This window comes from Salvelinus namaycush, chromosome 38 (assembly GCF_016432855.1).
Source record: "Salvelinus namaycush isolate Seneca chromosome 38, SaNama_1.0, whole genome shotgun sequence".
NCBI lineage: Eukaryota > Metazoa > Chordata > Actinopteri > Salmoniformes > Salmonidae > Salvelinus > Salvelinus namaycush.
In genome coordinates this window covers 17,915,901-17,938,400 of record NC_052344.1, presented here as the reverse complement: position 1 = coordinate 17,938,400, position 22,500 = coordinate 17,915,901, and the positions used below count along the sequence as shown (strand labels likewise).

The 22,500-nt window shown below is 42.8% G+C and overlaps 1 protein-coding gene across 1 annotated transcript; it reads left to right on the top strand.

The window, feature by feature from the left end:
• The first annotated feature begins 4,707 nt into the window (after positions 1-4,707).
• On the top strand, positions 4,708-22,166 carry LOC120031873 (putative ferric-chelate reductase 1). Its single transcript, XM_038977683.1, has 15 exons — positions 4,708-4,804; positions 5,008-5,141; positions 15,367-15,464; positions 16,155-16,266; positions 18,813-19,007; positions 19,311-19,412; positions 19,593-19,737; positions 20,073-20,180; positions 20,333-20,448; positions 20,860-20,946; positions 21,107-21,198; positions 21,312-21,370; positions 21,516-21,653; positions 21,920-21,945; positions 22,077-22,166. The coding sequence occupies exons 1-15, from the start codon at positions 4,708-4,710 to the stop codon at positions 22,164-22,166; spliced, it is 1,599 nt and encodes a 532-aa protein (XP_038833611.1).
• Positions 22,167-22,500: the final 334 nt, after the last annotated feature.

Sequence of the window (22,500 nt, the reverse complement as noted above, 5' to 3'; positions counted from 1 at the left end):
GCACCAGGCCTACTGTGCGCCTCAGCAGGTCAGAGTCGGCCGTCTGCCCAACGCCGCCTGCACTGCTCGTCTGCCCAGCGCCGTCTGAGCTGCCTGCCTGCCCAGCGCCGTCTGAGCCATCCGTCTGCCCAGCGCCGTCTGAGCCATCCGTCTGCCCAGCGCCATCTGAGCCATCCGTCTGCCCAGCGCCATCTGAGCCATCCGTCTGCCCAGCGCCATCTGAGCCATCCGTCTATCCCGAGCCATTAGAGCCACCCGTCTGTCCCGAGCCGTCAGAGCCGTTCGTCAGTCAGGAGCCGCTAGAGCCGCCAGTCAGCCAGGATCTGCCAGAGCCGCTAACCAGCCAGGATCTGCCAGAGCCGCCAGCCAGCCATGAGCAGCCAGAGTCGCCAGCCAGCCATGAGCAGCCAGAGTCGCCAGCCAGCCATGAGCAGCCAGAGTCGCCAGCCAGCCATGAGCAGCCAGAGTCGCCAGCCAGCCATGAGCAGCCAGAGTCGCCAGCCAGCCATGAGCAGCCAGAGTCGCCAGCCAGCCATGAGCAGCCAGAGTCGCCAGCCAGCCATGAGCAGCCAGAGTCGCCCGCCAGCCATGAGCAGCCAGAGTCGCCCGCCAGCCATGAGCAGCCAGAGTCGCCCGCCAGCCATGAGCAGCCAGAGTCGCCCGCCAGCCATGAGCAGCCAGAGTCGCCCGCCAGCCATGAGCAGCCAGAGTCGCCCGCCAGCCATGAGCAGCCAGAGTCGCCCGCCAGCCATGAGCAGCCAGAGTCGCCCGCCAGCCATGAGCAGCCAGAGCCTACCGCCAGCCATGAGCAGCCAGAGCCTACCGCCAGCCAGGATCTGCCAGAGCTGCCAGTCAGCCAGGATCTGCCAGAGCCGCCAGTCAGCCAGGATCTGCCAGAGCTGCCAGCCAGCCAGGATCTTCCAGAGCCGCCAGTCAGCCAGGATCTACCAGAGATACCAAAGCTGGTATTGACAATGGTGGAGTGGGGGTCACGTCCCGCACCCGAGCCGCCGCCATAGGAAGGCCCACCCCGGACCCTCCCCTTCTGTGTTAGGTTTTGCGGCCGGAGTCCGCACCTTTGGGGGGGGGGGGTACTGTCACGCCCTGGCCTTAGTATTCTTTGTTTTCTTTATTATTTTAGTTAGGTCAGGGTGTGACATGGGGAATGTTTGTGTTTTGTCTCGTCTTGGGTGGTTATATGGTAAGGGGGTGTTGGGTTTAGTGTATGGGGTTGTGTTTAGTGAATGTGTCTATGTATAACGTTTGTAGCTTTTGTATTGCACTTACGTTTGTAGCTTCACGGTCGTTTGTTGTTTTGTTTAGTTTTGTTATAAGTGTTCGTTTCGTGTTTCACTCGTCTCTAATAAAAGAGCATGTATTTTTCACACGCTGCGCCTTGGTCCACTCTTTATCCTCAAGACGATCGTGACACAAGGTGACCTTGGATGAATGTCAACAAGCTGTATAAAGAGCATTGTTAAAGGGCAACTGCTCCACTTTTCAAAGTATTCATTATCTCCAGGGCCTACATGTAAGAAAAACAGTGATTTTCAAAACCAGCAGTGAGTTTCTAGCCAGATGGAGGGTATTTTCTATATCAAATCAAATCAAATTTTATTGGTCACATACACATGGTTAGCAGATGTTAATGCGAGTGTAGCGAAATGCTTGTGCTTCTAGTTCCAACCGTGCAGTAATATCTAACTTGTAATCTAACTAGCTCCTCATGTCACTGCGAATCTCATAGTGTTTGTAAATCACTGCTTTTAAATAGTTGTAACATTTGATGTAATTGATTAGAATTTTTTAAGGTTATATTTTTTTTCACAAAATGAAGAAATCGGCCGTTTTCACATACTGTATGTAGACACTGATTTGGTCCTGGAGATTATGAATATGAGGTTGAAAAGTGGCAGATGTCCCTTACAATAACTGCTTTAATCTAACTGCATTGGGCAAAGTACTCTAATATCGTATTATATGCCATTTACTTAGCAGGTGCTTTTATCCAAAGTGTCCACACATTTTCACATGTGACCCCAGTGGGAATCAAACCCAGAACTCTGGTGTTAGTGCCATGCTCTTACTAACTGAGCCACACGAGACACTACAATAAGCACAAAACTGTAAAATACAATACAGTTGGAAGGTGTATGATTTCCATCACCATGAGTGTGCCACCTATCTTCAAGTCATGGATGAGGCATGCAATGACATTAATCCAGACCTACAGTACCAGTCAAAGGTTTGGTGAGGCGTGTTTAGTTTATTTATTAAATTATTCACTCCTTGAACTTGCTTCCCGACTCCCAGTGCACGCACACTTTACCAAAAGTTTGGACACACCTACTCATTCAGATTTCCACCTGTCTAATGTCCATTGCTCGTGTTTCTTGGCACAATCAAGTCTCTTATTATTATTGGTGTCCTTTAACAGTAGTTTATTTGCAGCAGTTGAACCTTGTAGGCCTGATTCACACAGTCTCCTCTGAACAGTTGATGTTGAGATGTGTCTGTTACTTGAAATCCGAAGCATTTATTTGGGCTGCAATTTCTGAGGTGCAGTTAACTCTAATGAACTTATCCTCTGCAGCAGAGGTAACTCTAGGTCTTCCTTTCCTGTGGTGGTCCTCATGAGAGCCAGTTTCATCATAGCGCTTGATGGTTTTTGCGACTGCACTTGAAGAAACTTTAAAAGTTCTGAACTTGATTCCTTTAAAGTAATGATGGACTTTTGTTTCTCTTTGTTTATTTGAGCTGTTCTTGCCATAAGATGGACTTTTCTTTTTATTGTTCTTTTTTTATTTAACCGTTATTTAACTAGGCAAGTCTTTTATCAAATAGGGCTATCTTCTGTATACCACCCCTACCTTGTCACAACTGATTGGCTCAAACGCATAAAGAAGGAAAGAAATTCCACAAATGAACTTTTAACAAGGCACACTTGTTAATGCATTCCAGGTAACTACTTCATGAAGCTGGTTGAGAGAATACCAGGAGTGTGCAAAGCTGTCATCAAGGCAATGGGTGGCTACGTTGAAGAATCTAAATGATAAAAATATATTTACATTTTTTGGTTACGACATGATTACATATGTGTTATTTCATAGTTGTGATGTCTTCACCATGTACTGTACAATGTAGAAAATAGTGAAAATCAAGAAAAACCCTTGAATGAGTACATTTACATTTAAGTCATTTAGCAGACGCTCTTATCCAGAGCGACTTACAAATTGGGTAGGTGTGTCCAAACTTTTGAGTGGTGCTGTATGTCAGGTTTGAAGGTTTTTTCCCAGGTGTATGAACAATGAGGATATTTACTGTGATGTGGATGAGAAACTATGACCAAATGCTCAAGACCGGCTTGATGCAAACTAGTGGCTGCTAAACGTTTTGTTTCATTTGATTACAGTTATCAGTTTGGAATTTTGTACTAAAAGTTTAGAAAATTCACCACATACTTGTGAAAATAGCACCAAAGCTAATTTTAAAACTGTAAGCCGGAAGGAACATTGTTAGGGTATTGTGGGAAGCAACCATAGGCATGTATACAGCCCCACAGTGGAGGTGTCCTAATACCCATAAAACCTAACAGTCAAACAGGGAATATTGATAAATGTCACCTTGTCCAAGAGAGATTTACACGGTTATCAAAACGTCACGCCAGGGTAAGCCTACACGAAACAGCCCTTATTTTAAATGTTTCTAAAATCCCCTATGGAAAAAATTAATAGTGGAAAAACAATTGGAACATTTTTCCTGTTAGACCGCTAGGTTTTATCGGTGTTATGACTCATACTGTGGTACTCTATAGAGGCCTCTAGTGCCCAAAAGCCAGTTTTAGCATGGGCAGCACCATTGAGGACTTTCACCATTTTAAAGTAGTCTACTGGGCTGGAACTAGTTTCAGTCACGGGCTGATTTTTTTCTTTTCTTGAGCAGATGGTCTGGGGGCCGGAACATAATTACAAATCATTTGTAGATGGTAAATTGACTGCAAGAAGCCCAACGTTTCGATCTCTATACATCTCTATGGAAGCAACCTGTCATACCCTGCATTCATAACCCAGTGGGAAAGTGGTATTTACCACATACGACTCTGAAAATCCACTTGAATGCCCCTCTAACTGGTAATCACCTATCATACCTGAGCTCCGACTTCTCATACATGCTGATCTCTGACGTCAAGGAAATTACCTCGATAACAGCATTTTCGGCAGTTAAATGCAACAACAAAACACTATTTCTTAAAAGCAATCTGTTAATATGGTTTTTGATCACTATCATCTGTTTACAAGCATAATATATGTACTTTTAGTTTATGGTTGACGGAGCTTGTTGGCCAACTTGGCCATTAGCCAATCAGCATTTTATCAAGGAGTGAACGCATTGAACTAGTTTTATGACGTCACACTTGGTCATTTCCACCATCCCACTTGGTTATGAACGCAGCATAACCTGTCGAGACTAGTCTACTCTCCACCCACAAGGCACTTCAATATAAATTCTGCCCCTCACCTAAACTTCACAATTTGCCGTTATCGGTAGGCTATTATCTCCAACAGTAGTCTATTTTTACAGTTACTTTTCGTTTTTAAACATTTAATATCAATGGATCGATACATATTTATCATTGTGTTATTGGCGTGTGTTCTGCGGGCGGTGAGGTGCTACAGCTCCGGAAAGGTGACTGGGGCGTGTGACAATATGACACCGCAACACAAAAAAGGCGCGCAGCAAAGCCTCGCTCCATTCTCTGTCACCACTGACCGGTTCAGCTTTAAGGAGGGAGATGAAATCATAGGTGAGACATCATGTAGTTTTCTCTATTATTGGGGGGTTCATGCCGATATATTGAACCCTCACCACTAGGTCTATAGGCTTTATTAATCTATCTATGGTTTGGCTGTTATGGGTAGATATCTCTGAAAAGTAGATCTTCAATTAATAACGGTCTCCATTTTCTATGGTGGTGTTTAAATCAACTTAACACTGTGTTGTTTACAGTCAGGCTCCTGGCAGTTTCCGCTCCATTCACTGGGTTTATGTTACAAGCCAGAGAGGTTGGAGGAAGCAGTCCTCTGGGATCCTTCACTGTAACAAGTGGAGAGGCCCAGCTACTCACCTGCAACGGACTACCTGTGAGTCTATTCCCATAGACTGTATAAATCCATTTAATTCTGTTTATTCCCACCTATCTATTACTACCTGACCTATAGCCTGCTTTTCTGTTATGTTATGAGAGCTATAGTATTACATATAACCAGAGGCGCAACTTTGGTTTTAGAAGTGGGGGGAACATCATTTAAAAAAGATATTCTTATTTTTATCCAGTTGGATAAACACTCCAAACAAACCGCTCGGAGGCGTCCGCATGATCCTAAAGCACACCGTTGCCTCGTTTTGTATCACATTTCAATGATAAAACTGGGGGGGACACAAATGTGGGGGGGGGGGACATGTCACATGTCCCCAGTGAAAGTTGCACCCCTGCATATAACATTGAAACAGTAATGGTTGTTTAGATCTTATACATGTGTTTATGAGACAGAAGAAAACACTCTATTTACAAAAACAGATCAATTATTCCCTGTTCCTGCATGGGTCCTCCTGCTACCCTGTTGGGTAGAGTAGGTCATAAGGCTCTACTGAAAACTTTTAAAAGGTTCACAGATAATCGTATAATTAATTATCATAAATGTACATTTGCAATCAGCTTCTCTAAGATCAACACAACAATTATTATATCATTTTTACCTAACACCATTACTCAAAATGTGTGTTCCAAAACGCACCTTCACATGCTAGCACATTCGGAGACAGGCACTACAAGCCAACCCGATTGACGTGGTTCGGCCAAAAATGGTGGATAAATGAGGATAGTTCAGTCAAGCTGTTTACCATTGTAAAAAAATGAAATGTTCTGTCTGTGTAAGTGAGTGTTCCCCATCTCCCGTGAGCATGCTATCCTGTGAGAGCTTAGGGTTCCTCGATAATATCTAGCATGCTCACATAAGAGGGAACAGCTGGCTCTGGTCTACTTATTGTCCCTGCCTCGCCTGACCAGAAATAAATTGGCAATGAGATGTCTTGCTCTGGGGCATTCACTTCATAGGGCCGGGGCAATAGTCTTCTTCACATTGGCAGTTTGAAGTGACTCAAATAAAAAAATTTGAAACTGTTCTTTTCCTTCAGTCTGAACAGCCAAAAAGCACATGGAATAGGATGATTCAAGCCACATTTCAAACCACTTTCGTAGGTCAGATACAAATCTGATTCTTTGCCATGCGACTTGTGTCTGAATGGTCAAATCTGATTAATTTGCCCTTAATGTCACGTTCTGACCTTAGTTCCTTTTTTATGTCTTTATTTTAGTTTGGTCAGGGCGTGAGTTGGGGTGGGCATTCTATGTTGTTTTTCTATGTTTTGTTCTGTATTTATATGTCTATGTGTTTGGCCTAGTATGGTTCTCAATCAGAGGCAGGTGTCAGTCGTTGTCTCTGATTGGGAGCCATATTTAGGTAGCCTGTTTTGTGGGTGATTGTTTCCTGTGTTAGTACCTGCACAATACGGGTCTGTTTCGGTTGTTTGTTTGTGCTTTTGTTATTTTGTTCAGTGTTCAGTTTGATTTATTAAACTTCTCATTATGGACACTTACCACGCTGCACATTGGTCCGATCCTTGCTACTCCTCTTCAGACGAAGAGGAAATCCGTGACAGAATCACCCACCAACCAAGGACCAAGCAGCATGGTAAACAGGAGCAGAGGATTCTGGACTCATGGACATGGGAGGAGATACTAGACGGTAAGGGACCCTGGGCACAGGCTGGGGAATATCGCCGCCCCAAGGAAGAACTGGAGGCAGCGAAAGCTGAGCGGAGGCGATATGAGGAGGTAGCACGGCAGTGCGAGAGGCACGAGAGGCAGCCCCCCCAAAAATGTGTGGGGGGGGGGGGCACACGGGGAGTGTGGCAGAGTCAGGTTGGAGACCTGAGCCCACTCCTCGTGCTTATCGTAAGCAGCGCGTTACTGGTCAGGCACCGTGTTATGCAGTTAAGCGCACGGTGTCGCCAGTACGCGCTCATAGCCCTGTGCGCTGTAGGCCAGCCCCCCGCAAGTGTCATGTGAGTGTGGGCATCCAGCCAGGGCGTATTGTGCCGGCTCAGCGTGTCTGGTCTCCGGTACGCCGTTTCGGCCCAGGGCATCCTGCGCCGGCTCTGCGTGCTGTGTCTCCGGGGCGCTGGGAGGGTGCAGTGCGTCCTATGCCTGCGCTCCGCTCGTGCCGGGCGAATGTGTGCATTGAGCCTAAGGGAGAGGTGTGAGTGGTAGGCACCAGATCTCCAGTGCTCACCCACAGCCCGGTTCAACCTGTGCCTGCACTCTGGAGGGTCCGGGCTAAAGTGGTCATTCAGCCTGGAGAAGTGGTGCCAAGGCTGCGCACCAGAGCTCCCCCACAGCCCGGTCCTTCCGGTGCCGCCTCCAAGCACCAGGCCTACTGTAGGTCTCCCCAGCCTGGTGGGTCCTATGGCAGCGCCACGCACCAGGCTGTCTCTCCGTCTCCTCCCTCCAGGTTCTCTCTCCAAGCCAGAGCCACCTGTCAGTCCGGAGCTGCCAGAGCCGCCCGCCAGTCCGGAGCTGCCAGAGGCGCCCCTCAGCCCTCTACTAGGGTCTCCAATCCGGGGTCGGTGGCGAGGGTCGCCACTCTTAAGGTGCCACATAAGTGGACCGAGACTATGATGGAGTGGGGTCCACGTCCCGCTCCAGAGCGGCCACCGCGGTAAATGCCCACCCAGACCCTCCCCTATAGGTTCAGCTTTTGCGGCCGGAGTCCGCACCTTTGGGGTGGGGGGTACTGTCACATTCTGACCTTAGTTCCTTTTTTATGTCTTTATTTTAGTTTGGTCAGGGCGTGAGTTGGGGTGGGCATTCTATGTTTTTCTATGTTTTGTTCTGTATTTATATTTCTATGTGTTTGGCCTAGTATGGTTCGCAATCAGAGGCAGGTGTCAGTCATTGTCTCTGATTGGGAGCCATATTTAGGTAGCCTGTTTTCTATTGTGTTTTGTGGGTGATTGTTTCCTGTGTTAGTGTTTGCACCATACGGGACTGTTTCGGTTGTTTGTTTGTGCTTTTGTTATTTTGTTCAGTGTGATTTATTAAACTTCTCATTATGGACACTTACAATGCTGCACATTGGTCCGATCCTTGCTACTCCTCTTCAGACGAAGAGGAAATCCGTGACACTTAAGTGGTTTTTAGACGGTTATTTAGCATATCTTGTGGCTTGCAAGCTACATATGTTGACAGTTTTGACAAGAATACGTGGAAGCTAACTAGCTTGTTAAAACTTTTTAGGGATAGGGGGCAGCATTTTCACTTTGGATGAATAGCGTGCACAAATTGAACTGCCTCCTACTCTGTCCCAGATGCTAATATATGCATATTATTATTACTATTGGATAGAAAACACTCTGAAGTTTCTAAAACTGTTTGAATTATGTCTGTGAGTATAACAGAACTCATATGGCAGGCAAACTTCCAAACAGGAAGTGGAAATTCTGAGGCTGGTGATTCTACTCATCGCCTATTCTAATCCCAGGAAGATATGGATTTCTTTGCACTTCCCACACCTTCCACTAGATGTCAACAGTCGGTAGAACGTTGAATGAAGTTTATACTGTGATGTGGGACCGGATGGGAGGTGTTTCAGTCAGTGGTCTGGCAGATTCCCAGTTCCTGGTCATGCGCATTCCTCATGATATCGCCTTGCGTTCCATAACTTTTACAGACATGAAGGAATGCTCCGGTTGGAACGTTATTGGATATATATGATAACAACATCCTGAAGATTGATTATCTACTTAGTTTGACAAGTTTATTCGACCTGTGAAAAAACTTTTTGAAGTTTTCGTCCGATGTTATGCGTCACTTGCACGAGCGTTTGGATATGTGTACTAAACGCGCTAGCGAAAGTAGCTATTTGGACATAAATAATTGACATTATCGAACAAAACAACAATTTATTGTCGAACTAGGATTCCTGGGAATGCATTCTGATGAAGATAATCAAAGGTAAGGGAATATTTATGATGTAATTTCTGTTGACTCCAACATGGCGGATAAATGTTATTTATATTTGAGCGCCGTCTCAGATTATTGCATGGTGTGCTTTTTCCTTAAAGATTTTTTGAAATCTGACACAGCGGTTGCATTAAGAACAAGTGTATCTTTAATTATATGTAAAACATGTATCTTTCATCAAAGTGTATGATGAGTATTTCTGTTATTTGACGTGGCTCTGCAATTTCTCCGGATATTTGGATGCATTTCTGAACATGGCGCCAATGTAAACTAAGATTTTTGGATATAAATATGCACATTATCGAACAAAAAATACATGTATTGTGTAACATGATGTCCTATGAGTGTCATCTGATGAAGATCATCAAAGGTTAGTGATTAATTTTATCTCTATTTCTGTTTTTGTGACTCCTATCTTTGGCTGGGAAAATGGCTGTGTGTTTTTTGAACTTGGTGGTGATCTAACATAATCATATGTTGTGTTTTCGCTGTAAAGCATTTTTTAAATTGGACACGATAGGTAGATTAACAAGATGTTTATCTTTCATTTGCTGTATTGGACTTGTTAATGTGTGAAAGTTACATATTTCTAAAAAATATTTTTGAATTTCCCGCGCTGCCTTTTCAGCGGAATGTTGTGGGGGGGGTTCCGCTAGCGGAACGTGTGTCCTAGAAAGGTTAATTGTTTTCAAACAAATGAGTGAATGTGCTAGAAAGCTAAACAGTTACCTGGCCAGCTAGTTGACTACTTGTTTTGAAAGTTGGAATATTTTATCCTTTGAGGCTTTAAGTGTTCTTTACACTATTATTTTGAACATTCAAAGCAACTGGGAAATGCCCATTGCAGGCATTGTTGTCACCTTAGCTTGCTACATAACTTCTGAGTGACGATCACCACCACCCTATCATCCTACACCACTGCACACACACCTGTCATTACTATGACAACTAGCATAGCCATGTCAGCAAATGACTGCTGTCTGAACACACACAAATACGATTTCAATCAATCAAATGTATTTATAAAGCCCTTTTTTACAGCCGATGTCACAAAGTGCTATACAGAAATACAGCCTAAAACCCCAGACTGCAAGCATTGCAGATGTAGATTTGGTCACTTGTAGCTTGCTGTTTGGCAGTCAGTATTTCTAAATGAAAAAAATGTATTCAAAAGATTTGAGTATTAAGGCCTGCAGTGAAAACAAGGCTTTAGTAGGCCAGAGTGGCCCTGCTCCGATCAGAGAAAATGAGGGTGGGATGTATCGCGTTTTCTACCGTCTCTGGTTTGGGTCCATTTCCTAGCACACCTGGAAACTACAGAGAATGGAGACAAAACAGAAACAACAGACAGAGCGCTCATCCAAAACATAGATAAGTACAATAAATGGCACTCGCTTGTCTGAGCCTTATTTAAACCATACAAACAGTGACTGAATGGACCCACATTGCTGCTAACGTAGCTGAAAACGGAGCAGGGTAGGTGAGATTAGTTTGTCTGTGTGCATTAGCAGGGCCGTTTGTAGCATTTTGCAGGCAAACCATTTTAGTGCTTGTACAAGTAACATAAAACATGAAATACACCTCCATGGACTGTTCAGAACTATTTTTGTCCCGCAGATTATTTGGTAACGGCTGTCATTTCTGCTTTGTATACGTTAGCCTAGGTCTACCTACTGTATTAAAGCTGCTACACAGGATTTTTGTTGTTGAACTTTTGCATTGTCATTTCAGAAAATGTCCATAATATATCTGCCCGTAATAGTGGAATGATAGTGTTTCACAGTATTACTTACCCGCCAGTGTTATAATTGGCTGTGATATTCATCTATTGATATCTCCCGCCGGAAAGGCATCTGTTGTTAAAATGGGAAAGCTGTTTTGACTTTGTTTGTGTTATCTAGTACAAATCGGATCAAGCGGCGAATGTAGAAATACCTCTGTTGTTTCCTGGTCGCTAAAATTCTACACTGTTCGCTCATGTGAATCATGTAAGGAATCGTTGTACCATCTAAATCACTGTGAAAAATCTTTTCAATAACAAAATATATAGTTTTTACAGCTGTTAGAAGCTGGTGGACCAAAACCGAAAATAAAAGGCTCAAGCGCAAGTCTCCGCCATGTTTTGGGGAAATGGGATGCGGGTGAGGGCGGAGATTTGTTTTGAATGCAGTTTATTGCTGTTGAAATTCACCTAGCTTCCACATAGGGGTGGACATTCTGTGGAATTCTATGTGTAGCACCTTTAAAAGCACCTCTTTGTCGCATTATTCACACACTCAGAATTCGCTGCTTCAAGTTTCAGTAGCCTACCTTTCCTCTCGTAATTGGACATTTGAGATCAAGTGTGCCTACAGAAGGCTATATGTGTGGTCTCAATTAAATAGAGTATGCTGTCTTTGCATGGGCTGAGAATCACGTGGCAGTTATCTTTCCAAGGGAAATAACTTCAATTTAATTAGGGTAAAGTTTACTACAGTGTCTGAAAATGAATATTGATAATGGAAAGAAGTGCATAGCGCTCAACCAACGTGAGTAGAGGTGCAAAAAAATATACAGCTGCGAGCAGCATTGAATGGGGTTCACAGGATGACACAATGACAAAGGTACAGTGCGGCCATATTTGAATGTGGTAACAATTTTTTCTCAAATCCTAGAAGGATTAGAAGGCCAGCATCCTGCAGTTGCCTCTTCACTGTTGACGTTGAGTCTGGTGTTTGCGGGTACTATTTATTTTTTGTATTTTATTTCACCTTTATTTAACCAGGTAGGCTAGTTGAGAACAAGTTCTCATTTACAACTGCGACCTGGCCAAGATAAAGCAAAGCAGTGCGACACAAACAACAACAAGAGTTACAAATGGAATAAACAAGCGTACAGTCAATAACACAATAGAAAAAAAGAAAGTCTAGTGTGAAAGTCAGTGTGTGCAAATAGCGTGGGGAGGTAAGGCAATAAATAGGCCATAGTAGCAAGTAATTACAATTTAGCAAATGAACACTGGAGTGATAGATGTGCAGACGATGATGTGCAAGTAGAAATACTGGTGTGCAAAAGAGCAGAAAAGTAAATAAGAACAACATGGGGATGAGGTAGGTAGATAGGATAGGCTATTTACAGATGGGCTATGTACAGCTGCAGCGATCAGTTAGCTGCTCAGATAGCTGATGTTTAAAGTTAGTGAGGGAAATATAAGTCTCCAGCTTCAGCGATTTTTGCAATTCGTTCCAGTCATTGGCAGCAGAGAACTGGAAGGAAAGGCAGCCAAAAGAGGTGTTTGGGGATGACCAGTGAGATATACCTACTGGAGCGCATGCTACGGGTGGGTGTTGTTATCGTGACCAGTGAGCTGAGATAAGGCGGAGCTTTACCTTGCAAAGACTTATAGATGACTTGGAGCCAGTGGGTCTGACGACGAATATGTAGAGAGGGTCAGCCGACGAGAGCATACAGGTCGCAGTGGTGGGTGGTATATGGGGCTTTGGTGACAAAATGGATGGCACTGTGATAGACTGCATCCAGTTTGCTGAGTAGAGTGTTGGAGGCTATTTTGTAAATAACATCGCCAAAGTCGAGGATCGGTAGGATAGTCAGTTTTACTAGGGTATGTTTGGCGGCGTGAGTGAAGGAGGCTTTGTTGCGGAATAGGAAGCCAATTCTAGATTTAATTTTGGATTGGAGATGTTTAATATTAGTCTAGAAGGAGAGTTTACAGTCTAGCCAGACACCTAGGTATTTGTAGTTGTCCACATATTCTAAGTCAGAACCGTCCAGAGTAGTGCAGCCAGTCAGGCGGGCGGGTGCAGGCAGCGAACGGTTGAAAAGCATGCATTTAGTTTTACTAGCGTTTAAGAGCAGTTGGAGGCCACAGAAGGAGTGTTGTATGGCCTTGAAGCTCGTCTGGAGGTTTGTTAACACAGTGTCCAAAGAAGGGCCAGATGTATACAGACTGGTGTCGTCTGTATAGAGGTGGATCAGGGAATCACCCGCAGCAAGAGCGGCATCGTTGATATATACAGAGAAAGGAGTCGGCCCGAGAATTGAACCCTGTGGTACCCCCTTAGAGACTGCCAGAGACAACAGCCCTCCGATTTGACACACTGAACTCTGTCTGAGAAGTAGTTGGCGAGGCAGTCATTTGAGAAACCAAGGCTGTTGAGTCTGCCGATAAGAATACGGTGATTGACAGAGTCGAAAGCCTTGGCCAGGTCAATGAAGACGGCTGCTCAGTACAATATTTTATCGATGGTGTTTATGATATCGTTTAGTACCTTGAGCGTGGCTGAGGTGCACCTGTGACCAGCTCGGAAACCGGATTGCACAGCGGAGAAGGTACGGTGGGATTCGAAATGGTCAGTGATCTGTTTATTAACTTGGCTTTCGAAGACTTTAGAAAGGCAGGGCAGGATGGATATAGGTCTTTAACAGTTTGGGTCTAGAGCAGGGGTGTCAAACTCATTCCACGGAGGGCCTAGTGTCTGCAGGTTTTTGGTTTTTCCTTTCAATAAAGCCCTAGACAACCAGGTGTGGGGAGTTCCTAACTAATTAGTGATGTTAATTCATCAATCAAGTACAAGGGAGGAGCGAAAACCCGCAGACACTCGGCCCCCCGTGGAATGAGTTTGACACCTGTGGTCTAGAGTGTCACCCCCTTTGAAGAGGGGGATGACTGCGGCAGCTTTCCAATCTTTAGGGATCTCGGACGATACGAAAGAGAGGTTGAACAGACTGGTAATAGGGGTTGTAACAATGGCAGCGGATAATTTTAGAAATAGAGGGTCCAGATTGTCTAGCCCAGCTGATTTGTACGGGTCCAGGTTTTGCAGCTCTTTCAGAACATCTGCTATCTGGATTTGGGTAAAGGAGAAACTGGGGAGGATTGGGCAAGTACCTGCAGGGGGTGTGGAGCTGTTGGCCGGGGTTGGGGTAGCCAGGAGGAAAGCATGGCCAGCCGTAGAGAAATGCTTATTGAAATTCTCGATTATCGTGGATTTATCGGCGTTACCTAGCCTCAGTGCAGTGGGCAGCTGGGAGGAGGTGCTCTTGTTCTCCATGCACTTTACAGTGTCCCAAAACCTTTTGGAGTTAGAGCTACAGGATGCAAATTTCTGTTTGAAAAAGCTATTTAATGAAGCTGCCAGTTGAGGACTTGTGAGGCATCTGTTTCTCAAACTAGACATTCTAATGTTCTTGTCCTCTTGCTCAGTTGTGCAACGGGGCCTCCCAGTCCTCTTTCCATTCTGGTTAGGGCCAGTTTGCGCAGTTCTGTGAAGGGAGTAGTACACATCGTTGTATGAGATCTTCAGTTTCTTGTCAATTTCTCGCATGGCATAGCCTTCATTTCTCAGAACAAGAATAGACTGACGAGTTTCAGAAGAAACTCTTTGTTTCTGGCCATTTTAAGCCTGTAATCGAACCCACAAATGCTGATGCTTCAGATACTCAACTAGTCTAAAGAAGGCCAGTTTTATTGCTTCTTTCATCAGAACAACAGTTTTCAGCTGTGCTAACATTTTTTTTCTTCCTGATGGCAACCAGGTAAAACTCAGAAACCTGGTTTGTAGTAGGGACCTTAAGGTTTCCCCTATTTCCTGGGGCAAGTAAACTGAGAAGTCGGGCAAGCAGTTTTTCTTTTTACTGAAAACAACAAAACTGTAAATAATTCCAGTAGGCCTAACCTAAAATGATATTTATGGATCATTCCCATTCTTTAACTTAGAGACGGACAATTTATGGCATGTATGGCAGCCAGGGAAGTTGAGCCTGCTATGTGGTTGCCTCTTGGAAAGTGAGAGTGTGCTCTGCTGTCTTTGTAGACGTGTGTCTTTTGTGATATTCATATGAATATTTTTAATGTTGAATAAATATATGTTAATTTTTGTATTTCAGAATCTAGACATACTAGATATTTTCCAGCACACTATAAGGAGTATAATGACATATGTTGTCTATATCATGTACGGTTCACAGATCATAGGGTCTTACAGGAGGCATGTATACAGTGCATTCAGAAAGTATTCAGCCCCCTTGACTTTTTCCACATTTTGTTATGTTACATACTTATTCTAAAATGGATTAAACAGTTTTTTTCCTCATCAATCTACACACAAGACCCCATAATGACAAAGCAAAAACAGGTTTTTAGAAATCCCCCCTAAACAAACATCCCTCCTCCCAATGAAGTTTCTATGCGAGAATTGCCAGAACATTTTTGGGTCTTCCTGGCATGGAATCACCCTGCTTCATTTGAATAAATCTTCATGGATCCTTTTTTCCCCTATTCTCAGAATTCTGCAGTTTCTCACACATCAGATTCACCTAAATCCTCCATCCAGGGAATATGGAGGGCCCCCACATCAGGCAACCTCAACTCCATCCAATTCAGGTGATTCACCCATCCAGTATCTCCTAGCTCCTGAACCAGCATTTTCACTTCTGTTAGCAGCTGTTGTTATTCTTCAATAACACAGACCCCAAAGCAAATCAGGGGGAGAAAAATATATTTATTGAAAGAGAACAAATCATAGCTGTTATGCTCGAAAGTAGATGGCAGATGTTTATTCTTCCCTGTCCTCAATGTTTCTCTGCTGAACAAAGAGACAGGATGTAGTTTATACCCAAGCCTAGCCTGTGGTTGACCAATTAGAATTCCTTGCAATAAAACTGGGCCAATGGCCAAAAAACAAGTATCCCGTTTCAGGCTCAATGTATAAACAATTTGGACCAATGAGACCTTGCCACATGGAGCTATGAGTTCCAGACTGAAATTCCTCCTGTATCCCTTACCCATTAATCTTCAGTTCCCCAATACAAAGAAACAACTATTTCCATTGATCATTAATTCCCTATTACAGAAAAACAACCATTTCCATTGATTGTTAATTCCCTCTTGACCTTTATTCCTCTGTGTTGTGTAGTTATCTTAGAATATTCTTATACTTCTATTACCATGGGGCCCAGTTTCCTGGACACAGATTAAGCTTAGTTCTTGACTAAAACGCACTTTAAATGGAAATTCCGTCCCTTAAAGTTATTACATTGTTTTATTATTTGTTCTGCCACGCCATTTTTACAGTGCCTCCTTTGTAAAAGATTACTCCACCTTCTGGGTTGGAGTGAGAAGTTCTCCAGTCACATACAACATCGCTGCTGCACCCTCAACTAACAGCACATCCGTCACCTCTACTGCCTCTTCATCCTCAAAAGTGAGTATGATTACATGCACACAATAATACGATTATTGTGAATATTCAGATTAATATAATAGTTTGATTAAAACATTTGCATGCTTTGCAAGAAGAACGATTTCCTTAATAATCTTGTTTACATGGACACGAAATCAGGCTACTGATGGGACTTTGATAAATGCAGAACATTGCCAATCAAAATAAACGTTCTACCACAGCTACCATGTTATTTTTGGGAAGTCTACTTGATTCTGAGTTCTGACATTTTTAACTCCCTACACTCGTGCAAAAGAGGGAGGCTTGCACTGCTGGTTTTAGTACACGCGCAGATACACCGCTGGAACTACTATTAAGGTGTTTACACTTTCCACAGAGGGTTCTAAATAGAACGCAAAAAAGTTCTACCTGGAACCTAAAAGGTTTCTCCTACGGGGACAGCCGTAGGAACCCTTTTGGAACCCTTTTTTCTAAGAGTGTACTGTCATGACGTTGGCAGTGGGGGTAGGTTTATGACAGTCATAAATACCTCTTTTCCCCTTTTTCTCTCTCCCTACTATAACTGATGTGACATAAGGAAACCCATGGGTTAACATAGAGATTCTGGGTAACATCAGAAGTTGGGGGAAATGAACTATATTCTGGTAATCCGACCAACTGAACATATGCGGTGGTACTTAAGGTATATTATGTCAGTTCGGTTGCCCTCTGACACATTCTCATCAATGATAGAATGACATAAACTCTACTGTGGAAAGTCTAAACGTCAGAGGTATCGGATTCACATGGAATTGTTGTTTAATTCAAATGTTTGAATATGACATTATTTGTGAAGAGGTGAAATGTCATTTTAGCTTCCAAATGAGAGATCTGTGCTTTCATAAGTTTTCCTCTGCTCACAGTGGCCCGCCCCTGTGAAGAGGCATGGGTTATACACTTTTCAGACACACCCCTCTCCCTCCACTATAAAAGCCAGTGACAAAAATATAACTTTCTGTTCCGGGCACACCAGGATGACGGTCCGGTGTCAGAATGGTTCAGATAATAACTATAGATGAAGCCAACATCAGCATGGACTTTGATTGTGAATGGTATGAACTTTGAACTCGTATTCACTACAGAAGTGATATCTCCTAGCCGTTGAGTCAGCAACAGCTAAACGCAGGTTAGGAAGGACAGTCCAAGTATCCCGTCTACTACACACAAGGTATCCCGTGACTACCAGAGACATTCTTCAAAGGACAGAGGACTCGGGTTGGCGACACGGTCCATCTACCACCAACCTACTGAAGCGCAGCTCAGAGTAAATATTCATTGCATTTTCCTTTTCGAATGGGCGGTAATTTAGAATGCATAAGATACTGTATTTACGATAGCACGGCTCGCCTATGTTCAAGTCTCCCACTCTTTCACTAGGACTCAGCCCCTTCCCTTTGTGTAACAAGCTGTCATATCTATTCCGCCCGCTAGGGACGTTTTTCTGTATGACGTAATTTGTGATCAAGTTATGATTTAATTGTATATGTGTGATTCTGTGTGATTAGTTAGGTATTTAGTAAATAAATAATTAAACTCAATTTTGTATTGCTGATTCAACTTGTTAGCCAGGATTCTTGTAGATAATCAAGGACTTACAACTTTCAGATGAGACTGAATAAAATGACGATTAATGTGACTGTTATGGATGTAAAATCTTACTAAATCTTTAAGAGTTTATTCGAAAGATAACAGCTCTATAAATATTCTTTCGTGGTGTCCCTCTCTAGTTAATTAATATTTACATGATTAGTTCAATCAGGTAATATTAATTACGGAGAAATTATTTTATAGAATAGCATGTCATAGCAATTAATCTGGCATAGTCAAAGACACGACAGTACCAAGTATTTATAAAGGTTGCTCAGAAAACCAGATGTTTTAATCGGCGTATGCTTACTTAGATTGAACGCCGATTTAATAAGCAGAGTAATGTGTATACATGACTAATGCCATACTCGGCCTACTGATCAGTTGAATATCGAATTATTAGTGTGCATGTAGACGTACCTAGTATTTCCATTAAAATCCTTAGTACTTATGGTAATAGATAATAGTACAAATGTGTTTTATTTAAAACATAAACTTGTCTTAACAATGTATCACAAGTGTAAGTGATAGTCTCTCAAAAGGTCAAATAGGGGGTGCTTATATTTGTCCTGTTTCACTGTATGTACAAGTACGAGTGGGTAACCTGTACGAGTGTGAGGTGTGAAATGGAAATGTGTTTTTTGCTTATCCCAACTCCCCCTGAGAGTGGGGTCATTGATAGCGACCCTGGAGAAATTAGGGTTAAGTGCCTTGCTCAAAGGCAGATCAACAGATTTTTCACCTTGTCGGGGATTCGAACTGGCAACCTTTCAGTTACTGGCCCAACGCTCTTAACCGCTAGGCTACCTGCCACTCACTCTCTGACAATAGTGTCATATTACATTTTCAATCAAACAATACCATTTATTTTTACACACTATTACATAAGTGCTATACAATAACATTGAATATGTTTGTAATAGGTTTCCAACTCCAGCACTGGATGTGACAGCACTAAGGTCTGTTTCAGCCAACCTCTATACTGTGACCCTGGGGTCAGCCCAGATTGTTACTTCCTGTCTGCTATGACCTCTCCCGGTGATACAGCCATCCAGTTGGAGATGACCGGCCCTTCAGATGGCTACATCGCCATTGGCTTCTCAGATGACCAGAGGATGGTAATGTAGCCTTTTCAGAAGTAGTGCATGCACATCCTGCAATTGAATATGCTTATTCAAATTTTGAGGCACTCGTTCAGATACTTTCACTTCAATGAAGTCGGTGAACAAGTTTATTTTTAAAACGATGAAGAAGGATTGCATGAGGGCAGGTGGAAGGCAGCCAATCAACTGCAGGAGCATTCAACAGTGTGCAATTTTTCTTTTATGAATGTTTGTTTATTGTACCCTGCACCTTCAAGTGGCCTGTGGCAGGGTTGATTGTGTTCCTCTCATCATCTGTTTTCCTCTGCATCACATCAGGGAAATGATGACATCTATATTTGTGGACGGGACAGTGGCGGGCTCATCCAATTGCAACACGCCTTTTCAACAGGAAGGAAGATACCAGCGATACTTCCTCTGGTACTTGCTATTATTATGACGTATGAAAAGCTAAGAGGATGATAGCAATTGGAATATGGACTGGAATTAAAGTTTTGATATGACTGATTTTGAAATTAAATGTACCCCCAGCCCTGATGCTATAATGAATCACAAAACAATCGGTAATGACTCAAATGTCTCTTGTTTGTCCTTTTCTAGGGAAATGTTTCTGATGTTAAATCCTCAGTGAATAATGGTATCATTAGCTGTTCCTTCACGACTAGGAACCCCATTTCAACTTTGCGATCCGGAGCGTCCAGTTCCCTCTACTATCTCATGATCGTTCACGGGCCCTCCAATAATGGTACAGTATGAGCCAAAAGCTTACAGCATAGTAGCACCAGTACTGGTACAGAGGAAGTGGTTATATCCCTCTGTCATTTTATTTACATAGTGCTATGACATCTTTAGATAATAATGAGTGACATTACATGGACATGGAAGACGGGATCTTAAATCAGCACTCCTACTCTGAGATATTGTATGAATACGGGCCCTGTTATCTAATAAGGATTCTAATGTTGTGGGCCTGGTACCGATGAAGAAAGCAGTCTGCTTCAGTATAGCAGTCATATGTTTCATAATATCATTTTATTCTATTTCTCTTATTGTATTTCACTTTTCGGTTGACTTTGACAGGGATAATCGGCATTCATACTGGCACCTTCATCAGTGACACTAAAGTGGATATTTCAAGTCCTCAAGTTGTTACAAGTGAAAAAGAGCCACCTATTATTAAAGCACATGGTAAGCTTGCCGTTTCCTTGGTGAGAAGACTTTGCATGCATAACCTCAAACAAATTGTTATACGGTAATACACTGATTATAATTACATATACAAGCTTATAGATTTGTGTATTGATTATGGATGATTGATTTATTATCCTGTTGTGCTTCAGGTTCCCTGATGTTGATAGCGTGGATGACCACAGGTAGTTTGGGAATGATCATAGCCAGGTATCTGAAAGGTGTGGCCAAGGGGAAACATTATTTTGGGAAAGATGTTTGGTTTCTGGTGAGTTTCTATAATACTGTCCCTAATGTGTTAGTGTAGCAACATTTGATTGTACTTTAAATGTTTTCACTGCTATCCAATTAAAGCCTTTTCTACATATAGCTTGACTGGGAGAGTGTGTCAAGCAGGCGGTCACTTGTGTTTGCGAGGAAGCTATGCTGTTAATTAAGCAAGCAGACTGACGTCCGTCACATTTCATGTTTTATTAGTCGTATGTACGGGATACACGTGGTACACTGTCCAACAAAATGCTTACTTGCAGGTTCCTTCTCGACAATGCAACCACAAAGAAAAAATATAAGAATATGAACATAAACATTAGCACGTCTAGATGACTTTATTAGGTGGAATGTTTTTAGTACTAAATAATAATGCCACATAATCTGTACTCTTGGCTTGCATGTTCCTCAGGTGCACGTGTTTCTTATGACACTCACTGTTGCCGCCACCATCATTGCCTTCATTTTGGCCTTCTCAGAAGTTGGAGGCTGGAGTGGGGTATGTATCATAAACCTTTACTGTGCGCCGATTGTTATTTAAAACAAACCTATCTGACAAATGCTGTGCCGTCTAGTTTTATAAAACCTACTCTATTATGGAAGGCTCAGATAATTGAAATAGTTAAGAGAGACAGTTTATGAGCCCAGTGTGTTTATAGGGAGCCCATCCTGTGTTGGGCTGCATCGTTATGATCCTGGCCTTCTTCCAGCCAATCGGTGCCATGTTCCGATGTGGACCTCAACATCACTGGTAAGGGATCCAGACTCATACCTGGTGTATGTCAGTTTGCTCATGTGTATGTAAATCCAAAAGTGGCTTGTTTTCTCAAGTTAATGTATTATTTTTGTGTTGTTTTTTCACAGGCGATTCCTCTTCAATTGGTCGCATGCTTTGAATGCAGTGGCAATAAAAGGTTTAGCTGGTAAGGAACTGTGATCATGACATTGTTTTTTGTTGGATTGTATTAGCATAGTACAAAGTACTGTATCTTCTCAGCCAATATCTGTCAAACATGTTTGCTGTTGCACTACTACCATGTTAGTAATTGTGTTGACATTATCTTCCAGTGGCAGCCATATTTACTGGGCTGTCGTATTTTAACACCTCTGAGGATGGTTGGCTTCTGAAGGTGATGGGTGGGTTTGTTGGATGGGAGGCAACGATGTACATCCTGCTAGAATTCCACATCCGCTGGAAGCGCAATGGTGAGATCAAATACATAATGATATCGATCTTAATAGTGTTAAATTCAGGTTGATGATATATAGCCCACCTATAATATTGAATATCCTCATATTGTGGATCTGCCATATATAACTTTTGTCGGCCTCTTGGCCTACGTCAAAAGCTCTGACGAAGGACAAGAGGCCGACACGTAAGCTTGAATAAACAAAGTGATACAAGCAAGAGAAGTGTGCAGGTTTCTCTTTTCTTTTCAAATACTTCAATATAACTTTGGTTGTTCTTCTAGATCATACAGAGAATGCTTCTGAAACGGTACGCTGAATCCCACCATTTAATCCCACACATTTAAATGTACTTATTGTATCAGTGAATTAGTAAGTGACTCATTCATAACAACTATTTTGTCTGCCACGGCTGTACTTGACTTTTCATTTCTCCCCCAGACAAGCATGGAGTTGGTACTGCTGGTCTTGTTTTTCCTTGGAAATATAGCCTTTTTGGTGGCACTACTTGTTGGAATTGGCTCGTCATGAAGATCTGCTGAGCAATGGACTGAGATTGGAATGTTGTGATACAGTAAATCTTTAATATAGCTCACTGTGCAGTATATTTGTAATAATTTTATATTTGTTGTCAAATGTTTTCAAGTATCTGTCCATTGATTGAGGATCGAATGCGATCAGATCGTCAATTTATACAGTACCGATATCCCTCCATATAACTATGACAGACTTTCCATGAGGATAGGCATATTGGAAATTTAACCAGGGTTTATTTACTGACACTACTTTCTTAACAAAAAGTAAGGAATTCTTAACAGACTTTCTTGCACAATACAGGTTCAGTGGACCCAATTATTGTACTGGA